We start from the raw sequence: 26,392 nt of genomic DNA on the forward strand, positions 1-26,392 counted from the left end.
CAGACACCCCACACCCTCATGATCAGCTGTCACCAGGTAGCTCTGGTGAAGGAAGTTGGCATCAGAACTACATGGCTCCATCCATCATGACGTGGATGAAGCTGCTTATGCAGTGCTGCTCCAATTGAAACAAATTTGTCCACTACACAATGGAAAGAACTGTGTTCTTCCAGCGCCAGAGCTACGAGGTAACGGCTGATCGTCGGGGGTGCTGGGAGTCGGACACCCACCGATCAGGTATTGATGGCCTATTTTGATAGGCCTTCAGTATTAAATCCTGGAATAACCCTGTAAATGAGCAATAAAAAGCAGTATTAAGCACAAAACTGCGGTATTAACTGAGCACTGAACTGCACTATAAATTGAGCACTAAACGAGTGCTCATGTAATGTGGGTCCTGTATGATGGTATACAGCAGGAATGCCCAACCTGCGGCCCTCAGCTGTTGCAACACTACAACTCCCAGCATGCTTGTTCAGCCTACAGCTATTAGGGCATGCTGGGAGTTGTAGTTTTGCAACGACTGCAGGGCCGCAGGTTGAGCATCACTGGTATAGAGTAATCATTTTGATTGCTCCTTCCTGCATTTGGACGAGATCTCAGTATTATGTACAGAGTGCATCCAGCGATGGGCAGAGTGGCGAGCCTGGGTGGTAAAGCTTCAGCCAATAGTTGCAAAGCACTACTGTCATGTCCCACAACTCCTGGTTTTTATTTGTTTTCTTCTTGTTGCTATTCTTGAAGTTTATTTGTAATGTACAGTTGTCACTGCTATGTCCCTGGCTCGGATGTGTGGACCCCCCTTCTTCCTGTTCCTGGTAGCCATTCTTGTGTTCAGACATCTCAAGTTGAGTTCTGGCAAAGAATCGTTTTTTCACCTAATGTTTTGTGCATATCTACAAAACTTCAGCTTGAGAATAACTCTCCTCTGGAATCTTCACACCTACCTCTCCAGTGTCTGACAAGGTTTCAAGATGTAGGGACTGGTCCAGCAGAGGCATACTGACAGTGACTGTCTCAGAAGCTTTTACACGTGCAGTCTGGCTATTGAGTCAGAACAACAAGTGATGTTAGAGAAGTGGAGTCATTTTGGAAACCGTTCCTGTACAAGCAAGTATCATACAACAGTAATTATTTCCTGGAGTGTTAAGAGTTTACAAATGAATGTCATGACATTTCAGGAATAGAATCAGAAACATCCGTTTCCATTCGAGGAGCAGAACAACAGAATAACAGAAGTGCTGGTCTCATCATAGAACTGAAATGATTGGAGATGACCAGGCCATATTGACTATAAAGGAGTCAGTTTCAGTGTCTGCTCTTTTTGGTGGAACGTGCGACCGAGGCCCTGATCAGAGCCTCCAATGCAGATGTGAATAATTTGAGCTCCGTCCTCTTTAATTTATAATTTTATTGGTGAATTGAAATTAATATCAGATATTGATGACCTATCCTGAGGATGGGTCATCAATGTAAATCGCTGTCCAATCCCTTAAACCACCGAGACTCAACCTATATGTGCATTCTCCTCAGCTAGGCCATAACTGAGAGAACCTTCATCTCTGAGACTTCTACAGCTAAGGAAGCAGTTTTACTATCAAAAGTCCTCCAGAGAGAAGGAAATCAGAAGGTCCAGAATCCACAAGGCTGTGCATAGGATTCAGTCAGCAAGGTATTGTGCACTTTTATTGCTGACAGAGACTTTGCTGATGCAAGAGAGAACATTACACATAAAAGTAGGGGTCCGTGCTAAATGTCTCTTAGGTAGAGGATTGTTCACAAGTAGTTACTCTTCCAGAGGCCGTTCCTTTTTAATCCCTGGCGTCCAACCTCTTCAGTCACTGAACCAACTGGCAGCAGAAACCTTTTTTTGTCCCTTCAAAAGGAAACAGATATAGTGCAGACCCGCAAGTATAAAACTTCTCTGTATTTTATTGTACTTACAAGATCATTTCTTGCAACATCGCATATACAGTACAATTAGTATCTCTGCCCAACCCGGGTTTCGCTACCAGCTTCGTCTGGGGCGTCATCATTTTACCTCCATTGGGGCGATATTTATTATCCCACCCCCTAAACACATGTTCCGCTTTAGTTATCCACCCCTTTCTAGCTCCGGAGTTGGACTTTTGTACATTCACATTTTTTTAATTACATTGTGTATTATTCATTAATACCAACAAAATCCACATATATTTAAATCATGAAGAAATATAAAACATCACAAAACATACATCCTGTTTCTCTAACTCATATAGTATATCAACATCATTCGTTTATTAACTATCTATCCATAAAACACCATTAAAATGTTCTACTTTATCTGGATTCAAACTTCTACACAGAAATAATTTACTCTTTTCCCTCTCCATATTTTTATTTGTTATTTCATTAAAGGGGTTATCCCATCTTAGACAATGGGGGCATATCGCTAGAATATGCCCCCATTGTCTGATAGGTGCGGGTCCCACCTATGGGACCCGCACCTACAAGGAGAAGTGTGGCTGGAGGACCCAGAGTTTCCCGGGGTCCGTCCAGAGGCGTATCTATCACGAGGCAAACAAGGCATTTGCCTAGGGCGGCACTTGCCAATGGGGCGGCAAAATGCCTTGTTTGCCTAGTGATAGTTAACTTACACAAATGTGCCAAACTTTTTTTCCCCTTTGTCCGATGCTTGCCGATCCGAATACGATCCTTCACTATGTGAGCGGCATCGCTGTCACCGCATAGTGAAGGAGTGAACCTCCTCGCGAGTCCTCCTGACTTCCTCCCAACCTCAGGTGTTCCGGAATTTTCACCTACTAGGAATTTTTTGCTACCCACGTCACTTCCGGTAGTGACGTGGGAGGTGTGTCTCTCACCTCGGCTCCTGATTGGCTCTGCTGGGGTTTGTCGGCGCAGGCGCAGAGGATTCCCCCATAGCTACCTTCGGCTTCTACTGCGCCTGCGCCGAGCCGTCTTTTTTCGCGCATCCGCAGTGGGCTGGAATATTCACAACACAAGCGGCAGCCACGGGAAAAGTCTCTCCAGACCTCCCTCCTCACACAGTCAGAACAGAGTTGGCCACTTCGACTGACTCCTGGCCTGCCCTGCGAGGAGTGTCCAGGTCCAGTCCAGGCCGAGGAACAGGAGTGAGTGAGACGAGAGTTAAAAAGCAAATAGTGCACTGTGAGAGTGAGACTCATAAATAAAGGTGGTATGTCAGACTGTCTATGGTGGCCCTGGCCTCTCCTTGAGGCTGCCCCATACAGACTGTATGGGGCAGCCTCAAGGAGAGGCCAGGGCCACCATAGACAGTCTGACACATATACCACCTTTATTTATGACACAGTGCAGAGTGCACTATTTGCTTGTGGCAGCTCCCATACAGTTTAGTGTCTCCTTGTGGCTGCCCCCGGCCCCCCATACAGTATAACGTCTCCTTATGTCTGCCCCCATACAGTATGTATAATGTCCCCTTGTGGCTGCCACCGCCCCCATACAGTATATCGTCTCGTTGAGGCTGCCCCCATGCAGTATAACGTCTCCTTGAGGCTGCCCCATACAGTATAACGTCTCGTTGAGGCTGCCCACATACAGTATAACGTCTCCTTGAGGCTGCCCCCATACAGTATAACGTCTCCTTGTGGCTGCCCCATACAGTATAACGTCTCCTTGAGGCTGCCCCCATACAGTGTAACGTCTCCTTGTGGCTGCCCCATACAGTATAACATCTCGTTGAGGCTGCCCCCATACAGTATAACGTCTCCTTGAGGCTGCCCCCATACAGTATAACTTCTCCTTGTGGCTGCCCCATACAGTATAACGTCTCCTTGAGGCTGCCCCATACAGTGTAACGTCTCCTTGAGGCTGCCCCCATACAGTATAACGTCTCCTTGTGGCTGCCCCATACAGTATAACGTCTCCTTGAGGCTGCCCCATACAGTATAACGTCTCCTTGAGGCTGCCCCATACAGTATAACGTCTCCTTGTGTTTTTTTCTTTTAAACAGGTATTTATCGCGACATAGATATCATTATCGCAATAAATTTCTTAATATCGTTATGCAAAACAGGAAAGGGTGGAGCCTAAAGAGAAAGGGGTGTGGTTTACAGAGGAAGGGGTTTGGCCGTGACAGAAAGGGGTGGGTCAAATTTATATTAGGGGGGTGCCCGAGTTTAGTCTCGCCTAGAGCAGCACAAAATCAAGATACACCACTGGGTCCGTCCACAACCACCAGGCGCAGCTCCCCACCTCTCCCATTGAAGTGAATGGGAGCGCACCGCGCATGCGCGGCCACCGCTCCCATTCCTTTCTGTGGGGCCGACGGAAATAGCCGAGCCAGCTGGCTCGGCTATTTTCGGCAGCTTCATAGAAATGAATGGAGGGCGGCTGAGCATGCGCGGTGCGCCCTCCTCAAGTTTCTCTGCACCTCTGGGACCAGCACCTATCAGACAATGGGGGCATATCCTAATGATATGCCCCCATTGTCTAAGATGGGATAACTCCTTTAAAGGGATAGCGCCTAATCATGGAGGTTCCCCGTGTTCCCCTAATGGGGAATCACTTCGTAAAGACATACCGTATTTCCTCTAATAGGAAATCTCTTATTGGTATATATTCAGCACAAAGGGACTACGGGATACACCGAGATAATACCAGCTAAAATCAGTTCTCCCATTTACTACAGCAACTTGTGTGAAGATCTGGATACCTGAAATCTTTTTCAAATCTGAAATCTTTTTCACATACAATAGGTTTTCAGTGACATATTTCTGCACTTTTGCATTTTTAGTAGCCTTTTTTATCCCTGCATTTTTCGTGGCAGAAAACACTATCTCCAGATGTTAACTGAAAATCTGCCATTTTTGTTCATTAGATGGAGTTTTTTGTCTTTCTGGCTTATTTTTGAAAACACAGCATGCTGGAGGTCTTGGGGGCACATTTACTAAGCTCATCTTTTTTTTTGCAGTAAAAAAAAAAGAAACAGGCGTATTGACAAAGTCTGCCTTCAATATGTGCCTAACTTATTATCCTTTCATAAATCTGGTTTGTAATTTTTGGTTTAAGTCTGACATCTAGTGATTGTTTTCATCTAAGACTAGTCTAAATAGTACACGCATGAAAATAAGGCGCAAGTGAGCTGAATTTTAGCTCACGTCTCCATGAAAGTACAAAAATTATGGCGCAACTCACCACTTAAAACATAGACAGAATTGTACACCAGCCCTGGGGCGGCGTAGAAATTAGACTGTTTTTTGACCAAATCTGGCGCAAAATAAGGCGCACTTACATAAATAGGGTGGAAATTAGGCTCAAAAGTTAGAAAACTTCAGAATTTGACTTAAAACTCGAAATAGGCGCAACAGGCGCAAATGCCTCCAAAACAGGCGCAAAAACAGTTGGTAAATGAGACTTAAAATAAGACAGCCGTAAACGCTTATTACTCATGAAAACAGGTGGCAACACTTTAGTAAATGTGCCCCTTGGTGTTTTTACACCACCTTCTCAATAGGGAAATGCCATGAAGAAAGTGGTAGTGGTAAAAAACCCTGGGGGGAATTTATCATTCCTTCCATACATCTTTTCTGGCATTAAAAAGTCGCAAACTCCATGTTTTTGACTTTTTAAACATCACTGTGACATAATTTTATCGAACATAACATTTCTACCCTGGGCCCAAAAGGGGGATTTGGTGAGGGAGGTGGCGTGCCCAGCCCATTTATCTTCATTTACTGCACACCAGATTCAGGAATAACGGACAAGGATAGGATTGTTCTGTTATGGCCCAGAGGTTCCATTCTGCAAAATGCGGAACGCACGCGGCCGGTATCCGTGTATAGTGGATCCGCAATTTGCAGGCTGCAAAAACGGCAATGGCTGTGTGCATGAGCCCTAAAAAAATGCCAGAGCCAAGTTCATGTGTGAGAGGATCTTCAAAATGCCACTACAAAAACGCAGTGGGGGTCATTTATTAAGAAACGCGCAACTATTCTAGGTGTAAAAGTAGTTGCAAGTCCCTTTTTTGACCAGCCGTGCGACTGGCTTTATGTTCGGCAGTTGGGCGGGATGGGGGCGGACTGGGACTCTGGCCCCTGCAAATTTACTAACGTTTACGCCTGGAAACCGGTGTAAATGTTGGTTTTCTCTCTCTGGTCACTATTCAAAGCCCCTATAGGGAGTAACGGGGACAGTGCACCCCAACAAAGGGCTGACCACTCCGTAGCGCATGGTTGTGGGACACTTCCTCAGGAACTGGCGAGATTGGTCCTATTTTTGTCAACCATCTGCGCACATGCATCCTTGGAACTTTTAATTGGTGACATGTTTTTTTGCAGCTATGACTTTTGTTTGAGGTGGTTTCTCATTTGGTACCTTTTAAAAAATAGAATTAAAAGTCGAGTTTTGACATTTGAGCACGTTTTTTAAGGAAGGAGAAGAGGACATTTTCTGAGGTGCCCAGACACTGCCACGGTGCCCCAACAGGCAGCCGGCGGTCAGCTTTTATAGGGCGCGAGCCAACTTAGCTACAGTGACCACTGCTGGAGAACTGGGGTATTACACGTTGCCATAAGGCTTTGTTCGCCAGGGGGCCTCAGTCTCTTACAAGCAGCTCTCTGCTCTGCGCAATGGAGGAGGAGGGCTGGAAGCGAGAAAAGGGCGCGATAATAGCTTCAAATTTAGATGCAGGCCCTGGGGAGGCGGAGTTATTGTGAGGAACAGGGGCGGTGCTGTGCGCCAGACACAATTCCAACCACAATATGGCCGACGCTTTACGTATGCAGGTCAAATAATCAGAGCGGAAATGACGACACGAGAGTGATGGAAGCCGCGAGCCTTCCAGGAAGTAGTCCATTGCGACTTCCGGCGGCCGAGTGTGCTCTGGCGGGAAGAAACGCAGTGCCGGTACCGCAGGACACGTGACACAATGGCCGACACGTTGGAGTTTAACGATATATACCAGGAGGTGAAGGGCTTTATGGTAAGAATACACGTGTCAGGCGCAGTGTGTGTACTGCGTCATATGCTGCCTGGTCTATCTGACATCGCTGAACGTCTCTGCAGGGAGTTTTTGGGTCACATCTGCAGACTTGTGGACATGCACTATATAGACTTCCATCCAGCTGTGCTGGTATAGATCTCATGATTTGTGACATCCATCATTAATAGCAGCGGCTGGCGATGTGCTATAGGGGGTCATCATGCGGCATGACAGCCCCGTTAGTCGCCTCAAAACCCATAATCCTATCATGTGACTAGAGTTGTTGTGATAACAAAATTTTGATTCGGTTTCGATACCATAAAAAAGTATTGCGATACTTGATACCACGCGGAAAAAATAAAACCCCAAAAAAGCCATGTGCATTCTGCATTTTAAAAAATGGTGAATCGCAGAGTTTTTATTTTTGCTGTTCCTGCGTTCACCGCATAGATTTTTTAAAAATATCTTAAAAGTTTATTTATTAACTATTTCCCCCCTTAGGGGCTAGAACCTGGGATCTTTCTTCCCGTGTCCTATTCACCCTGATAGAGCTCTATTAGGGTGAATAGGACTTCACACTCTCCCTGCTGCCCTGTGCATAGTACACACTTCAGTAGTGTCCTGGCTGCCATGGTAACCGATCAGAGCCCCAGGATTACACTGCTGGGGCTCCAATCAGAAGATGCCACTGCCACCTATGAGGGGGAGGGTACCCTGTGGTCACTGCCACCAATGAGGGGGAGGGTACCCTGTGGTCACTGCCACCAATGAGGGGGAAGGTACCCTGTGGTCACTGCCACCAATGAGAAGGGGAGGGGAGAGGGGTACCCTGTTGCCACTGCCACCAATGACTTTATTACTGGGGGGGTTGAGGGGCGCACTGCGCCACCAATGATAATTAACCTTTAATACAGGAGGCGGTTGCCGGCAGCAGATCAGCGGCAGTTAACCCCCCTGTCAGAGGCAGGGTGCCGGCTATGCGATTCTGCTGCCAGCACCTGCCTCCTGTATTAAAAGTTAAAGATGACCTTTTATGAGCAGGCTACATGGAGCGGCGCCCAGGGATCTCCCTGCACTTACTATTATTCCAGGGCGCCGCTCTGTTCGCCCGCTGTGCCCCCATTACTGTCTCCTGCTCTGCATGCTAATTACTACTATCGGAGCAATGGGGAGGAGACATCAGCTTCTCTCCTGGACGTTCCTTCTCCCCGGCTGTGACATTCTGATCTGCGATTGGACAGCGCTACAGCGGGGAGAAGTAACGCCCAGGAGAGAAGCTGATGTCTCCTGCCCATTGCTCCGATAGTAGTAATTAGCATGCGGAGCAGGAGACAGTAATGGGGGCACAGCGGGCGAACGGAGCGGTGCCTAGGAATAATAGTAAGTGCAGGGAGATCCCTGGGCGCCGCTCTGTGTGGCCTGGTAACTTAACAAAGTCCGGACCCATTTAAAATCCTCCTATCATTGGTGGCGCAGTGCGCCCGCCCCTCTTTACACATTGATGGCAGCGGCATCCCCTGTGCTGCTGAGGGAACATGAGCGCGCTCACAGCAGCGCGCTCATGTTCTGAGATACTAGACTGCGCAGCCCAGTATAAAAAAAATGGAAATCCCGGTATCGTATCGATACCGGGTCAAAAGAATCGAAATTTCGATACCCCGCAACAACCCTACATGTGACCCAGGCAGTCTGATCATCAGATCACTGCAGACCTCCCCCCCCCCTCCCCCATGACCATCCATAGTGTCCCCTCACCAGATCTACCACTAGAGTACAGTGGTCGTAGACATGAGCATAAAGACGTCCTTCTGGAGCAGCAAGGGGCCGGACCCCCTACCCGAGACTTCCACCCAACCCCCTCTTGTTTGACAGGGCCTGATATCTTGCCTGGTCCTGCCAATCTCGCTCTGGCACCGTTGCTCCAAGTTTTGCTGCAAGAGCAGATATAGTCTGTGGCTCTGTGCATGTGCCACTGACATCTGGGTACACCTGGAATCAGAGGCAGTGGATTTGGATAGAGGAGCGCCTCCCCCACTACCTGGTGTACTCAGATCCCTTCTGACACTTCTCGGGGATGGGGGAGTCTCCTGAGCACTCACTGCTCCAGAAGCTGATCTTGAATGAAATCAGTTCGCTGTTAGGTTACAGAACGAAGAGGTAAATGTATACTGATCCGCTTAAAAGGGTTCTCCACTTTGCACAATATTAGGTAATAGTTATCAGAACTGGTGTAAAGGATAACTGTTTGAGTTGTCCGTAGCAACCAATCAGATTCCACCTTTAATTTCCAAATAATCTGTAAAAAAAGAAAGGTGGAATCTGGTTGCTACGGGCAACTAAGTCAGTTCTACTTTAAACCACTTTTGGTAAATGCCCCCCAATGTTTTTTTTTGTTAGAAGAGTCTCCATGTGATAAGATGGTCACAAGGGAGACCCCCAGCATTTATCTGTATTCTTTGGGTGAATGTAAAAACAGGTTTTACCCACAGCGCCTCCGCTGGTGGTAATGAAGCACGACACAGTTCCTTTTGGGACTAGTGGGCAGTTTATATAACACATGTGCTGGTCCTCCAGAGTTTGGGCTCATGCACACAAACGTATTTTTTTGTGCATTCTTTTTTTGTTTTTGCAGCCCGTTTGCGCAACCATTCACTTTAATGGGCCCGCAAAAAAAATGGAAAAGACTCTGTGTGCGTTTCGTATCCCTTTGTCCGCAAGTCCGTTCCGCAAAAAAAAAAAATAACGTCCTATTTAGGGTTGTTGGGTATTGAAATTTCGATACCCAATCGATACTTTTGTCCCGGTATCGTATCGATACCGGGATTTCCATTTTTTCAATACTGGGCTGCGTGCGCAGTCTAGTATCTCTGAACACGAGCGCGCTGCTGTCAGCGCGCTCATGTTCTCTCAGCAGCACAGGGGAGAAGGAAGCTGTCCTCCCTCCCCCTGTGCTGCTGCCACCAATGAGAAGAGAGGGGCGCACTGCGCCACCAATGATACGATTTTTCCTACACAGAGCGGCGCCCAGCAATGTCCCAGCACTCACCATTATTCCTGGGCGCCGCTCCGTTCGCCCGCTGTGCCCCATTACTGTCTTCTCTCCTGCTCCACATGCTAATTACTATCGGAGCGACGGGGAGGAGACATCCGCTTCACTAGTGGGCGTTCCTTCTCCCTACGCTGCGATTGGACAGCGCTACAGCCAGGGAGAAGGAACGCCCACTAGAGAAGCTGATGTCTCCTCCCCATTGCTCCGATAATAATTAGCATATGGAGCAGGAGAGGAGACAGTAATGGGGCACAGCGGGCGAATGGGGCGGCACCCAGGACTAATAGTAAGTGCTGGGACATCTCTGGGCGCCGCTTTGTGTAGCCTAATATTTAAAGTCTGGACCCAGTAAAAGTAGACTTTTACACATAATACAGGAGGCGGGTGCCGGTAGCAGAATCGCATTGCCGGCACCCTGCCCCTGACAGGGAACTGTGATCAGCGGCAGTTAACCCCTCAGGTGCCGCACCTGAGGGGTTAACTGCCGCTGATCTGCCAGTACCCGCCTCCTGTATATAAGGGGTAATTATCATTGGTGGCGCAGTGCGCCTGCCCCTCTCAACCCCCCCAGTATTAAAATCATTGGTGGCAGTGGCCACAGGGTCCCCTCCCCCTCATTAGTGGTGCAGTGGCAGCTTCTGATCGGAGCCCCAGCAGTGTAATCCTGGGGCTCCAATTGGTTACCATGGCAGCCAGGACGCTACTGAAGCCCTGGCTGCCATGGTAACATCCCTGATGTTGTGTGCACAAAGCCCAGGGCAGCAGGGAGAGTGTGAAGTCCTATTCACCCTGATAGAGCTCTATTAAGGTGAATAGGACAAGGGATGAAAAAAATCCCAGGTTCTAGCCCCTAAGGGGGAAAATAGTTATTAAATAAAAAGTGTAAAAAAAACCCCCCACCAAAATATTAAGTATGAATCATCCCCTTTTCCCAATTTCACATATAAAATGTATAAATAATAAACATATTACATATCGCCACGTCAGAAAAGTCCAAACTATTAAAATATAAAAAAAATCTATGCGGTGAACGCCGGAACAGAAAAAATAAATAAAAACTGCGCAATTCGCCATTTTTAAAAATGCGGAATGCACGTGGCTTTTTTGGTTTATTTTTTTCACGTGGTATCGAGTATCGCAATACTTTTTCATGGTATCGAAACCGAATCAAAAATTTGGTATTGCAACAACTCTAGTCCTATTCTTGTCTGTTTTGTGGACAAGGACAGGCATTGTTACAATGGATCCGCCAAAAAACGGATGTAACACGGACATCACACGGATGTCATACATTGTTTTTGCGGATCCATGTTTTGCAGACCGCAAAATGCATACGGTCGTGTGCATGAGCCCTTAGAGAGACTCTATGAATCCCCTATGTCCTGACAGGGTGGTTATACGTGGCTTGTAGGAGGACCAGAACCATGAAAGATGTCACACTGCTCACTGTGCATCTCATGCTGACCCCTCTCCACCTTCAAAAGCATATACAATGGGCACAGGACCATCGAGACTGGACTATGGAGCTTTGGAAGAAGGTGGTCTGGTCTGATAATCATATTTTCTTGCCATTATGTGGATGGCCGGTTGCATGTGTGTCACTTACCTGAAGGAGAAATGGCACCAGGATATACTGTGGAAATAAGATAAGCCAGCAGAGACAATGTTCAGCTGGGAAACATGACCTAAACGTTGTACAATGTCACCACTATGTTTGTGGCCTCTTTTACTAGATTATTGCCCAAGCAACACCACAAAACTGTTCAGAAATGGGTTGAGGAACATGACATAGAGTTCAAGGTGTTGATTTGGCCTCCAGCTTCCTCAGGTCTACCTCTCATTGAGCATCTGAGGGATGTGCTGGCGAAACAAGTCTGATCCATGGCGACCCCCACCTCACAACTTACAGGATTTAATGGATGTGCCGCTAACATCTTGGTGCTAGATCCAATGGGACATCTTCAGAGGTCTTGTGGAGTCCATGTCTCAGTGGATCGAAGCTGTTTTTGTGGTAGGAGAGGGACCTGCACAATATTAGGCTGGTGGTTTTAAAAGGGTTTTCCATCTTCGGGGGCCATTCAGGCAGACTTTGCCACGTGGTAGGACATACAAACCTGCTTCCTGCTGCTGGGTTGCAACTCCTTCGCTCCTCTGGTATCAACATCCGGTTTGATGGCTGCTGCGGTCAGTCACTGGTCACAGCTATGACGTGTCCCGTTTTCGTCATGTCAGTGGATCATGTGATGTTTATGTCCTGTAAATGTCAAATGACCCACTCATGTGATGAAAGCGGGACTGCAGACAAGTGAGTATTGCTTAGGTTCGGACTCCAGGAGTTGCCAGCTCAGAGGCTGGACAACCTCTTTAAATTCCACTGAATCTTTGCATTCACGGCGTCTCCTAGTCACCGCAGGGCCGGGGTGCCGTGATCGCTGAGGCCAATCACAGACCTCGGCAGCCACGTTACTGGTTAGTACTCCAGATGTTGCCATCCTTTCATGATAGGCTAGGTGCTTTATCTCCAGCCTGTTATCACTGGTAATCGTAGGTGACCTTTGGTAAGAATGCTTGTGTCTTATATTCATTTTTTGTCTTTTCTTTTTTCCTGTTATAGAACGATGGCCGTCTACGTTTATCCAAGGTTGGGCTCATGTACAAGAACAGTAAGACGGGGAAGGTGGAGAATATTGCAGCTGCTGATCTTGCAGAGGGTGTGTGGCGCCGGGTAGCACTTGGGTACGGCATCAAACTTTTAACACGTGCAGGCCATGTGCATAAATACGACGGCTTCAGGGAAACGGTAAGTGCGCTTGTGTTCCACCATGTATGTCGCACAGTACAAGATTTAAATAAGGCTACCTGCACATGGTATACGTTTATAGTCGGTGTCTAAGTACAGTAGACCCACTATTCAATAATCTGTGGTCTCAAAATAATATAATGTTTACTGAGTATGTATTATTATTCTTGTTGTTTTTTTTCTAAAATGCCTCTATTGTGTTAAAGTAAAATAAATAAAAAAAAGTAGACATATTAGGTATTGCCGTGTCCGTAAGAACCTGCTCTATAAAAATATCAGATGACTTAACCCCTCAGGTGAACACCATAAAAAAAATATAAAAAAATGTGCAAAAAACATTTTTCTCGCCCAATTCCTTGGGGGACACAGGAAACCTTGGGTATAGCTCATCTCCATAGGAGGCGTGACACTAAGTGAAAGACTGTTAAGCCCCTCCTCCAGCAGCTATACCCTCAGCCTGGAGCGAGCGACTACCAGTTTTTTGCTTAGTGTCAAGGAGGCAAGACACTCTCTGCACTGCAGAGCTGTCTTTGCTAAAGATTTTATTTTTTCTCTTTTTATTATTTTCAACTTTTTTCCTTTTTTCAACAGGGACAACAGAGTCGCAAAGACCTCTCTGTTTTCCCGGGGTTGAGCTGCGCCAGTGCCGGCTATCCGCACTGCTGCCTCCCCCACAGAAGAAAAGGAGGACCAGGGCAGCCCAGCTCCCCTGCATCCCGCCAGCACAAGGGTCGCCCGCCTGCAAGCCCCTCTCCAGCTTCCTGCCACTTCGGTGCCAGTGGCTGAAGGGGCGTCCCTGCTGGATGGACTGAGGGTGAAAACGTCGACTGGTGAGGTGGCTATGCAGCCGTTCCAACCCCCCCCCCCCCCCCCCCCCCCCCCCCCGTTAGGGTTCTAACTTCTGTGTTCCCTCTGCCTAGCCTTGTCACATTACAAGGCTTACTGTCGGCTTTCCCCCTTTGTGTGTGGAGCAGGACGGAGCGGTGCTCGTGGGGGAGGGTTTACTGCACAAGTTTACCTCAGGTGCTGCGGCCTTGTGGGGCCGCCTTTTGTTATCTCGGCCAGTGCTGCCGCTGTGTTCAGCTGCCAGCTGACTTCTCTTGCCGGCTACCGGTGTGTCATTCGCCGCCGGTGTATAAGGAGGTGGTCGGGGGGCAATATTTTCTCGGCGGCATATTTGTTTGAATCGCGCGCGCGAAAGTTCCGGCGGGGGGCGGAGCTTCGTTCCGCTTCTCCTGTACATGTTAGACATTCAGTCGGGGGGGCGGACGTCTTTCTTCCCGCTCCTCGCTGGCCCCGCCTCCTCTTCGTGCCAGCCTGCTCTCAGGACGGATCGTTTTTACCTCAGGTTTTACCTCAGGTGTTGCCGCTGCTGTTGTCGCTGCTGTTGCCGTCCGCTCCCACTGTGACCTGGTAGGACTGTTGACCCCTTCTAGTTCTGCAGCCCTCTGGCCTGGACGCTTTTATATTACTTCAGCCAACATGTCTGACCCCTCAGTGCCGGCCGGTCCTTGGTATCACACCTGCACCGCATGTAAGGCGCCCCTCCCTCAAGGGCAGCCTGACCCGCATTGCTCGGCTTGCAAAGCCCCATTACAGGGTCCGCCATCTGTTGTGTCACCCCCTGGCCTATTGGATCCCCCTGACTGGGCTAGATCCCTTTCCCAGGCTGTGGTCAGCCTCTCTAACGTTGTGGGCCGCCTTGCAGAGGTATTGCCCTTATCGCAGCCGGATATTTCCCCTGCTGGGCCCTCCGGGTCCGCTATCTTAGCTGACCCGTCTGAGTCCCTCTCTCCAGGCGACACCTCCAGAGCCCGTCAACCCCAGAAGCGGTCTAGGGCGGAGCGCCTATCATCCTCGGATGCTTCAGTATCACCCCCAAGGGTGCGCTCTCAGTCGGGCCCTTCCTCGATACAGGATATGCCCTCTGAAGGGGAACTAGTTGATTCAGATTGTGATATGGACTCGGCCTTGCCTTCAAAACTGGCTTCTGCTGTGGGCCATCTTATTAACAATATTCGTGATACCTTTAAGATTCACGATGATCCTCCTAATTCTGAAAAAAACAGTGTTTCCTTTTTTCGCCAAAAACAGACGTCTGCAGTTTTTCCCCTCCACACTGACTTCTCGTCGGTGGTTTCCAAGGCCTGGGCCCGCCCTGATGCCCGTTTTACCCCGCCTAAGAAGTTGGATATCTGTTATCCATTCCCGGCGGATTGCATTACAAACTGGGCGTCGCCACCCAAAGTCGACCCCCCGGTGGCCCATTTGGCAAAAAGCACGGCTATTCCCGTTGCTGATGGCTCTTCCTTACAATCCACTGAGGATCGCCGTATAGAGGCCATTACCAAAGGTATCTTTGCAGCCTCCGGTTCCGCCCTCCGGCCGGTCTTTGCTTCCGCTTGGGCTGGAAAAGCGGTTTCAGAGTGGGCTTCTCAGCTGGATCAGGAGCTTGAATCCGACGTCCCTATTCAGGACCTCCGTGCTCTAGCCCAACTTATCGTTCAAGCCGGCAAATTCGTCTGTGAAGCATCCCTTGATGCGGGGGCTCTCATAGCCCGTTCGTCTGCCCTGGCCGTTTCGGCCAGGAGGGAGCTTTGGTTAAAGGTTTGGACGGCGGACTCCACGTCAAAGCGGTCTCTTACTGGCCTTCCCTTTACTGGTTCTCGATTGTTCGGGACCCGCTTGGATGAAATCATATCCGAAGCCACGGGGGGGAAGAGTACGCATCTTCCTCAATCTAGGACTAGGACCACCACTCGAGGCCGCCCCACTTTTTCTCGCTTCAGGTCTTCCCGCAGGGCTCCCGCACCTCGCACCTCTTCAGGTCCATCCCCTAGCTCTGTCCAAGACAGACGTAAGAAACCTTTTTTTCGGACCCAGCCCTCCTGGCGCAAGTCACAGCCTGCTCGCCCTCCCGCAACCAAGCAGAACACTACCTGAAGGTGCGCCCCCACCCGCCCGGGTGGGGGGACGTCTCTTCCTGTTCAGGGACTTCTGGCAGGCGCACGTCTCCGACGCCTGGGCTCTCGAAGTTGTGTCTTCCGGGTACAAACTCGAGTTTACGTCCCTCCCCCCAGTTCGGTTCTTTCGCTCCCGGGTTCCCCGGGATCCCCAAGGGGCGGCCGATTTCTTTACTGCCACTCGCACCCTTCTGGACAAAGGGGTCATCGCTCCGGTTCCCATGGAAGAAAGATTCAAGGGGTTCTATTCGAACCTTTTTGTGGTCCCCAAAAAAGAAGGCTCGGTTCGTCCCATTCTGGATCTAAAACGGTTAAACCGTTTCCTTCGTCTTCAGCGATTCCGGATGGAGTCTCTCAGGTCGGTGGTGGCCTCTCTGGAAAAAGGAGAGTTCCTGGCCTCTATCGACATCCAGGACGCCTACCTTCATATTCCAATCGCTCGGTGTCATCAGTGCTTTCTGCGCTTTGCAGTGCGGTCCGACCACTACCAGTTCGTTGCTCTCCCCTTCGGGCTGGCGACGGCCCCTCGCGTTTTCACAAAGGTCCTTGCCCCTGTCCTCGCTTTACTTCGTTCCAGGGGAGTTTTTCTTCTTCCATATTTGGACGATCTCCTTATCAAGGCACCCTCTCTGTCACTGACATCCGCCAGTGTGGACCTCTCGCTACAAACCTTACGCCGGTTCGGTTGGATTATCAATCTTCCCAAATCCGCTCTTGTTCCATCCAGGCAACTGATCTTTCTAGGGATGCTGCTGGATACAGATGCAGCGGAGGTTCGGCTTCCGTCAGAGAAGCGCCAGCTCCTTCATCGGTCGGTTCGGAGCCTTCTGACCCACCGCCATCCTTCCTTCCGGTTCAGCATGCGGGTCTTGGGACAGATGGTGTCCTGTTTCGAAGCAATCCCCTACGCGCAGTATCACTCCCGCACCTTTCAGACTGCCATTCTGTCCGCATGGGACAAGTCCCAGGAAAGTCTGGATCAGCACTTTCCCCTTCCCCCCCAGGTTCGTTCCTCTCTCCTCTGGTGGTTACGGACCCCTCTCCAAGGGAAGTCCTTCCTGCCGATAACTTGGTTGGTGATTACCACCGATGCCAGTCTGCGGGGTTGGGGGGGGGTGTTTCCTCCTCGGTCTGTACAAGGCACTTGGTCTCCATCGGAGTCCAAACTACCGATCAACGTTCTGGAGCTGAGGGCGGTTCTCCTTTCACTCCGGCATTGGACTTCGCTGCTTCAGGGTCTCCCTGTTCGTGTCCAATCGGACAATGCCACGGCTGTGGCATACATAAATCATCAGGGGGGCACTCGCAGCGCGGCGGCGATGAGGGAGGTGTCTCTAATCCTTCGCTGGGCGGAAATTCATGTTCCAGCCATTTCGGCCATTTACATCCCGGGGGTGGACAATTGGGCGGCGGATTTCCTCAGCCGGACGACGATCGACCCGGGCGAGTGGTCTCTGCACCCCGACGTCTTCGAGTCTCTTTGCCTTCGTTGGGGTCGTCCGGACGTGGATCTCATGGCCTCCAGATTCAACCACAAGCTTCCCACCTTCATGGCCAGAACCAAGGATCCGGACGCTTACGGCGCGGACGCGCTCGTCCTTCCCTGGACGGAGTTCTCTCTCCTCTACGTTTTTCCGCCCCTGCCTCTTCTTCCACGAGTCCTTCGGAAGATCGCGGCGGAGGGCACGCCTGCGATCCTAATAGCCCCGGATTGGCCTCGTCGTCCTTGGTACGCCGACCTTATGTTGCTCCTGGCAGACGCCCCCTTGCCTCTGCCTCTAAGAGAAGACCTCCTCTCTCAAGGGCCGATCTTCCACCAGCATTTAGGGTCGCTACGTTTAGCGGCGTGGCTATTGAAACCGCGGTCCTAACGCGGCGGGGGTTTTCTGCTGACGTGGTCCGTACCATGATTCGTGCGCGTAAACCGGCATCGTCCAGGATTTATTACCGAACCTGGCGGGCCTATTTGAATTTCTGCGAGACCTTAGATGTTCATCCCCTTCGGTTTTCTCTCCCCACAATTTTATCCTTCTTGCAGTCTGGTCTGGACTTTGGTTTAGGTCTCAGTACCCTAAAGGGTCAGATCTCAGCGCTTTCGATCCTTTTTCAGCGACCTCTGGCTCCGCTCGGTCCAGTTAAGACTTTTCTTCAGGGGGTTGCTCACTATGCTCCCCCGTATCGCGCTCCCGTTCCATCTTGGGATCTTAATGTTGTGCTGACGGCTCTCCAATCTTCTCCTTTCGAGCCTTTGCGCAGGGTTTCCTTTCGCTTGTTGTCTTGCAAAGTTTTTTTCCTCGTTGCCATCACGTCTCTTCGGCGTGTGTCTGAATTGGCGGCACTTTCTTGCGTAGAACCCCTCTTGGTTTTTCACCAGGACAAGGTGGTTCTCCGCCCGGTTTCGGATTTCCTTCCGAAGGTGGTGTCCGCTTTTCACCTGAATGAAGATATTGTCCTTCCTTCTCTGTGCCCGTCCCCGTCTCATCCTCGGGAACGGGATCTTCACCGTCTGGATGTTGTTAGGGCTCTGAGGATCTACTTGGATGTAACTAGACCCTTTCGGCGCTCGGATTCTCTATTTGTGGTTCCGGAGGGTCCGCGCAGGGGGCTGGCGGCATCTAAAGTGTTTATTGCCCGCTTCATCAAGATGGCTATTGCTGAGGCTTACCGTGCTAAGGGCAGGGAACCGCCCCTTGGTGTTACCGCTCATTCTACCAGAGCGGTCGGGGCTTCCTGGGCTCAGCGGAATCGAGCTTCGGCTGAACAATTGTGTAAGGCGGCCACCTGGTCTTCTTTGCACACTTTCACCAAGTTCTACAAGGTGAACACTTATGCATCGGCGGATGCTGCTTTGGGCCGCCTGGTCTTGCAGGCGGCGGTGCCTTAATGCCTATGGTGCTTTAATTCATCGTGGGTTGTGGTCCCTCCCTATTTGTGGACTGCTTTTGAACGTCCCAAGGTTTCCTGTGTCCCCCAAGGAATTGGGCGAGAAAACGAGATTTTTGTATAACTTACCAGTAAAATGTCTTTCTCGCTCTTCCTTGGGGGACACAGCACCCACCCATTGTTTTGGTTGCCCTGACGGGAGTTTTGTCTTGTTGGTGTTAATTTGGTTGATCCTTGCCTTTGTTTTAACTACTTGGGCACATAACTGGTAGTCGCTCGCTCCAGGCTGAGGGTATAGCTGCTGGAGGAGGGGCTTAACAGTCTTTCACTTAGTGTCACGCCTTCTATGGAGATGAGCTATACCCAAGGTTTCCTGTGTCCCCCAAGGAAGAGCGAGAAAGAGATTTTACTGGTAAGTTATACAAAAATCTCGTTTTTGTCACCTTACATCACAAAAAGTGTAATGCCCAGCAATCAAAAAGTCATATGCACCCCAAAATAGTGCCGATCAAACCGTCATCTCGTACCAAAAAAATGGATTAGGTTAGTACAATAAAAAGGTATCCCTACATACAGCAATACTCTCGTATTTTGTAGTCTTATTTATATATACTTATTTTGTTTTTTTTCAGTAGTATGATTAAGTGGTGAAAATTATTAGTGGCACCCCCCCTCCCTAGGGTGTTCCTAGAGTCGCCACTGCACAGGCGGCACTGGATGGCACAAGTGGGGCACAAGGGGGTACTGGATGGCAAACAGGAGGTACTGGATGGCCCAAGAGGGTAATGAATGGCACAGTGAGGGCATTGGATGGCACAAGGGGCACTGTTATGGGGGCACTATGGATGTCACTGTTATGGGGGCTAAGTATAAGTGATAGGGCTCGTGCACATAACTGTATTTGTTTTGTGGTCTGCAAGTCGCGGATCCACTAAATAAGGTTACTGTCCATGTGCGATTCACATTTTTTTGCAGTCCTATTGAGTTCTATGGGTTTTAGATCTGCATTATACTGACCAGGATAGGACATATTCTATCTTTGACAGAACTGACATACGGATGTGCAAAGCACAGGGACGTCCTCAGTCTGTTTTTTACATCCGTATGTCAGTTCCAGTAAAGACAGAACATGAACATGTCCTATTCTGGTCTTCAAAATGAGGACCTCAAATCCATAGAACTCAATGGAACTGCAAAAATTGTGGATTGCAAAATGGATACGGTCGTGTGCATAAGGGTTTAGATACACAGCTCAGCAGGCAGGATCATGCAAGATAGGCTTAGATACACCACTCAGCTGGCTGTGTCATACAAAATGGGATTAGATACAATGTTTAGCAGGCTGTATCATAGAAGATGGGATTAGATACACACTTCAGCAGGCAGTATCATAGATGGGATTAGATATACACTTCAGCAGGCAGTATCATAGAAGATGGGATTAGATACACACTTCAGCAGGCAGTATTGCACACAACAGGATGTGTATCAGGCACACATAAAGAATAGGATTAGATACAGATGTGATTGGATACGCTTGCTGATTACAGCTGTTTATCACACTCTGGAGCTAGTGAGGGAAGAGCCTGCAGGCGGTCAGTGATGGGATTAGATACACAGCTCAGCAGGCTGTATCGCACAGGATAGGATTAGATACACATGTGAGGGCAGAGCCTATGGACGGTCAGTGATGGGATTTAGACACTTGGTGAGAAGTAGATTCCTGTCTGAGTGTAGAAAGACACAGGAGTTATAGATGGAGTATCTGCTGCAGGCAGAGCAGAGTGGGGGCGTGTCCAGCCTGTGACTCATCTCTGTGCAGTGCAGCCAGGCTTGTGTATCAATAAAGTTATGTATTCAACAAAACAAGAAGGGGGCAAAGTAAACAGATCTGCCAGGATAATGTGATGTCTTCTAAGGGGGAAGGAAAGCTCAGACGTTAAAAACAGGTATTGGGGCATATGTATGCATGGAGAGCGGTGTTAGGAGCACATACAAAGAATTTTGATTTTTGGACCGGACAACCTCTTAAACACACTATATTATACAAATTGTTTTTATGTTTCTCCGCAGGAGTATGAAAAGATTTCTGACTTCTTCAAAACGCAATTCAAGGTAGACTTGGTAGAAAAGGATCTGTGTGTTAAAGGATGGAATTGGGGCAGTGCAAGGTTTGGAGGTGCGACCACTTCAAAAAAATAATAATACTGCGGGAAATTTATTAAACTGTCTAAAAGAAACACTATTCTGTTGCTGATAGCAGTCAATCATAGCACAGCTTTCATTTCATAATTCTGTACTGTTATTGATTGCTGTGGACAACAACAGTTTTTCCTAAAGACTATGGACAACTTTGGACGTTTTTTATGATTGCATTTCACACATTTTTTTTTTTTTTTTTTTGCAATTGGTCTTTATTAAAAAATGTCAGCCGTTTTTGAGATTAAAAATCTGTTTGTTTGCAGAGTATCATTTCTCAATCCTGTCAGCTGATGGCTCATGTGAAGCCTGATCTCAACACTTATTTAAGCCATATTCTTATCAGGTTGATGAATGTTTATGAGGTCAGGAGATCAGAGTTAAGAGCACCACATGAGCAGTCCGCTGACAAATGATACTCTTCAGACAGACTGATTTTTAACCCGTATATCTAAAAAACGTCGGAAAATTATTAAAGACCAATTGAAAAGAATAATTTTTTGCCCAAAATGAGTAAAATGCTATCATAAAAAAAAAATTGAACAGAAGATGTCCGTAGACTTTAGATTTGCCCCATTGACTTTATTTTGCCACCTCTTTTGGACTGCTTTGCTGGGTTATTATAATGTATCTGATTATTAGACGTTTAGATGCATGTACTGCCCCCCTGTTGCTGCAGTCAGTGAGTGGACGCCAGCACTGGCGATGACTTCCCAATGTTGAACACCGTATATGACCTGTGGGCAGACAAGGAAGAAAATTCTGTCTGTAAGATGTTCTCTGTGTTTTTCTTGTGTAGGACAAATACTCTCATTTGATATTGGGGAACAGCCAGCATTTGAACTCCCTCTAAGTAATGTGTCTCAGTGTACCACGGGGAAGAACGAGGTCACACTGGAGTTTCATCAGAATGATGATTCGGAGGTGTCTCTCATGGAGATTCGTTTCTATGTCCCTCCCACACAAGAAGATGGTGGGGATCCTGTAGAGGTAATGGTTTCCTTAATATGTTTTGACTTGTTTTGCAGAACATTAGTATGAATAGTCTGTGCAGACTACTTCTGACTGCCAGTGGCCCTTCAGGAGTCTCTTTAGAGGGGGCAATCCAGGTATCAGATGTGACTGTTCTCGCAGGAGAGATTTAGACTTTAGTATAGAGATTTCATCATGTCCCCTACAATCCCTTCTTACTGTGCTGCTTATTCCCATCTTTTGGCAACTCTGCTAAGTGATCGGAGCACACCTCTGTATTGCTGAGAAATATGTAGTGCAGCGTAGCTGCATATAGCTCTTAGTTGTGCCTAAATATCCAGCGTAGCCATCCAGTTATGTATAATCTTTTTTTTTATACATTTTGCACATTGTCATTATGTACATTTCTTCACTCTGCATTTAGGCTTTTGCAAAAAACGTCCTCTCCAAGGCAGATGTCATCCAGGCAACAGGCGATGCAGTTTGCATATTCCGGGAATTACAGTGCCTCACTCCCCGTGGTCGCTACGACATACGAATCTATCCCAGTTTCCTCCACCTGCATGGAAAAACCTTTGACTATAAGATACCATACACAACTGTGCTCCGACTTTTCCTTCTGCCGCATAAGGATCAGCGCCAGATGTTCTTTGTGGTAAGTCTCTTGAATTTCAGCTTTGCAGGCTAACAAGCTATAAAGAACCTGTCTGGCTAGTAGGAAGGTTTAGTGGGCTCATGTGCCATCATTCATCTACGGCTAAGAATATTGACAGTCCTTTTAAAGGCGTTGTCCGGATTCAGAGCTGAACCCGGTCATACCCATATTTTCATCCAGGCAGCCCCCCTGATGTTAGCATTCGGAGCATCTAATGCTCCCATGCGCTCCCTTGCCCTGCGCTCAAGTCGGGGGGCTGCCTGGGTGAAAATGGAGGTATGTCCGGGTTCAGCTCTGAACCCGGACAACCCCTTTAATGTTTGCACATCCAGCCTGTATCTGTCCTTTAGCAGGATGTCTTAAAAGAGAGAACATGCTGAGCTGTAGTACCAGCCACAGCCACACATGTATGGGCAGCACCGTCTTGAGTAATCATGGAGGGTCACATTGGGATCTTGCAATTTACACAGAAGGTCGTGCGTCTGGTCTAGATGAGGATCCAGAACAGGGAATATAAATCAATGTGAGAATATGGAATAGAATGTCATATTAACGTAGCATGTCGTTCTTTACTACAGATAAGTTTGGATCCTCCAATTAAGCAGGGACAGACACGGTATCACTTCTTAATCCTGCTTTTTTCAAAAGAAGAGGACATCACTTTGACCCTCAACATGAACGAGTGAGTGTTAATTATGAATGTTATAAAAGTCATATACACATTCTATTAAAGGCCAACCCTATGAGAGCCACCTAAGCGATCAGCTACCATTCAGATGGTTGAACATGTAATGTATGGGCAGACTGGGTCTGCAAGCGCTACTTTTTGTTAGCAGCACTCAGTTCTGGCACATAGAGGGCAGTCTTGGGTAGGGGACCCTGGCATATAATGTCTATATGTTCTAATATGGTAAGTGGTTATTGGCATGAGACAACCCCTTTAAAAGAATTGAACTTTGCAGCTCGACATGCACACACATATATGTACTGGAATATGCATATAACATTTTGGGGTACATTTGTATGGTGTGTGCAGTTGTAACTGATCAATGTACAGTATGCTGCACATTTAGTGATGCTGTCATTTTGTCCTTATTTTGCTTTCACTTGTAAATGTATTGCTTTCATTCTTTTGCTCCTCAGAGAAGAAGTGGAAAAGCGATTTGAAGGAAAGCTGAAGAAGAATATGTCTGGGTGTTTATATGAGATGGTTAGTCGTGTCATGAAGGCTCTTGTAAACCGCAAAATCACAGTACCTGGAAACTTCCAAGCGTAAGCTATTGAGAATTATAGACTGACCTCCTATTATCGCTGGTGGGTTGAGGGGTGGCAGAAAAAGTTGGATTTATCTATCTGGAATTCTGCATAAATCCACCATTCAGGAGCAAAGTTGTCTTGTTGGTCTCAAGGCATCCCAGAGTGCACATCATAATCTGCTAATCTTTGGTATAAAAGAGTCCTTAAACGGCAATATATACAAAAATAAATTTTGAGTACATAAATATAAAAGCATAGAGATAACAAGACACACACAAAATATGTGATGCCTCCTAGCGGACAGAGTATACATAAGCCAATGAGTACAGAGTGAGCCTGCAAGTGTCTATGTACTAAACAATTATAAAAGTGCCAAGTGCAACAAGTAAACAGACTGCAAAGGCAGGAACCAATCAAAGGTTTATGATAGCGCCCACATTAGATAAAATATATTCATATAGTATAACTACAGCTTACCCATAATGTTGCTGTCACCACAAGGAGGACCACACTCCCGACGCGCGCCCCCAGAAGAAGGTGTTTCCGCCGAAACGTGCGTCGGGGAGTGTGGTCCTCCTTGTGGTGACAGCAACATTATGGGTAAGCTGTAGTTATACTATATGAATATATTTTATCTAATGCGGGCGCTATCATAAACCTTTGATTGGTTACCCCTAGTGACCCAATGTTATCACTGGGGAAATCTAGATGCTTATTGCCGCACAAGGCAAATGTGTGGGTGCGAGCACTAATGAATCCAAAAGTAAAGATTACTATAGCTCAGTTTTTGGTCTAAAAAATATCACACATCCCACATTCCACATTATGTTGCTTTTCCAGAAGAGTTAAACTTGTCTGTGTTCTGGCCAGTAAACACGGATGAGTTTTTTTTTTAAATGATCACACATGTATGGTGTCCATGTAGAATCCATTTTAATGTGCACTCAATATCTTGAATGGGCGAGTCTTGCTCAAAACTCCGACCTGGATGGTGCATGCTGCGATTTTTCTCTGCACAGACCGACTACACTTGGACATGAACATCATCCGTCTGATTGAACTCTGGAAAAGCATCATATAACCCAGGCATCCTCAAACTGCGGCCCTCCAGATGTTGCAAAACTACAATTCCCAGCATGCCCGAACAGCCTACAGGTATCAGACTACAGCAGGGCATTGTGGGAGTTGTAGTTTTAAAACAGCTGGAGGGCCGCAGTTTGAGGATGCCTGATATAACCCAACAACCTCTTTACATTACTGGGTCCTAGGAGTGGGCCATATAAACAATATGCAATATAAACTATATTAATTTGGCCAACTATACAGATTTTGTCTATATCACCCTACCGTGATAGAACATGGCATGTGCCATGTTATCCTGAGTCGGCACAGTGGAGAAGCAGGGAGTCCCTCCTTCCCCACTGTGTGCGGCTGCCGCTGACCATCAATGAGAACAGAGAGGAGGAGGAGGGGAGGGACTGTGGTCACTGCGCCACCAATGAATATAGTTAGTGCCTGAATACAAATGTAGCCTGCGTGTGCCAGCCATATACCATACCCCTGGCCTCTATGATTGCGCGCTGCGATCCGCTGCAATTGACCCCTCAGGTGCTGCACCTGAGTGGTTAATTGCGGCGGATCACAGCGCGCAGTCATAGAGGCCGGGTATGGGATATGGCCGGCACACGCAGGCTACATTTGTATTCAGGCATTAACTATATTTACTGGTGGCGCAGTGTCCACAGTCCCTCCCTTCTACTCCCCCCTCTTCTCAGTATTCTATTAATTGCGGTCCCCCACAGTATTATAGTCATTGGTGGCAGTGGCCTCAGGGTCCCCCCCTCCTCACCCATTGGTGGCGCAGTGGCAGCTTCTGATCGGAGCCCCAGCAGTGTAATTCTGGGGCTCCGATTGGTTACCATGACAGCCAGGATGCTACTGAAGCCTTGGCTGCCATGCGCCATGGTATTCTCCCTGCTGCTGTGTGTACTATGCACAGGGCAGCAGGGAGAGTGTGAAGTCCTATTCACCCTAATAGAGCTCTATCAGGGTGAATAGACAAGGGTTCTAGCTCCTAAGAGGGGTTAATAAAAAGTAAATAAAATAAAAAGTTAAACCCCCCCCCCCCCAAAAAAAAAATTTAAATTTTAAATCACCCCTTTCCTAATTTTACATCTAAAGATATAAACACAATAAAAAAAAATTTACATATCGCCACGTCCGAAAAAGTCAGAATGATTAAAATATCAAAAATATTTCCTATGCGGTGAACGCCTTAGCAGAAAAAAAACACAAACGCAATTTACCATTTTTTGGTCACCTTGTCCCCCCAAAATAATGGTGTTTTGAAGGGGGCACCTGTGATTTGAAGGGGCTGATGGCGCTGACTTGGGAACATGGATGATGGCAATGGCATGGGGCTAGGAGTGGGCGAAATAAACGATATGGGATATATACGTTATGAATTTGGGTAACGATATAGATTTTGTCTATATCGTCCTACTGCGATAGATGATCATGGAATAATATATTGTGATATATATCGTTATCGCACATGCTTCAAATTATATCACAATATAGATTTTAGGCCATATCGCCCACCCATACTGGGTCCTCAGTCTTGTTCTGATACATGATTATATGGTCCGCCATG

At 47.8% G+C, this 26,392-nt stretch overlaps 1 protein-coding gene across 1 annotated transcript in view; it reads left to right on the forward strand.

Annotated features, from left to right (window-relative positions):
* The first annotated feature begins 6,826 nt into the window (after positions 1-6,826).
* The window catches only part of SSRP1 (structure specific recognition protein 1), a 37,502-nt gene continuing 17,936 nt past the window's right edge, over positions 6,827-26,392 (forward strand). Inside the window, exons 1-7 of the mRNA XM_040436664.1 lie at positions 6,827-6,961; positions 12,625-12,810; positions 20,730-20,835; positions 21,655-21,845; positions 22,252-22,482; positions 23,061-23,164; positions 23,626-23,754. Coding sequence (XP_040292598.1) covers positions 6,908-6,961; positions 12,625-12,810; positions 20,730-20,835; positions 21,655-21,845; positions 22,252-22,482; positions 23,061-23,164; positions 23,626-23,754 — 1,001 coding nt within the window. The 5' untranslated portion in view covers positions 6,827-6,907. The remainder of the gene's footprint in view (positions 6,962-12,624; positions 12,811-20,729; positions 20,836-21,654; positions 21,846-22,251; positions 22,483-23,060; positions 23,165-23,625; positions 23,755-26,392) is intronic.

The sequence above is a fragment of the Bufo bufo genome, chromosome 6, assembly GCF_905171765.1.
Source record: "Bufo bufo chromosome 6, aBufBuf1.1, whole genome shotgun sequence".
NCBI lineage: Eukaryota > Metazoa > Chordata > Amphibia > Anura > Bufonidae > Bufo > Bufo bufo.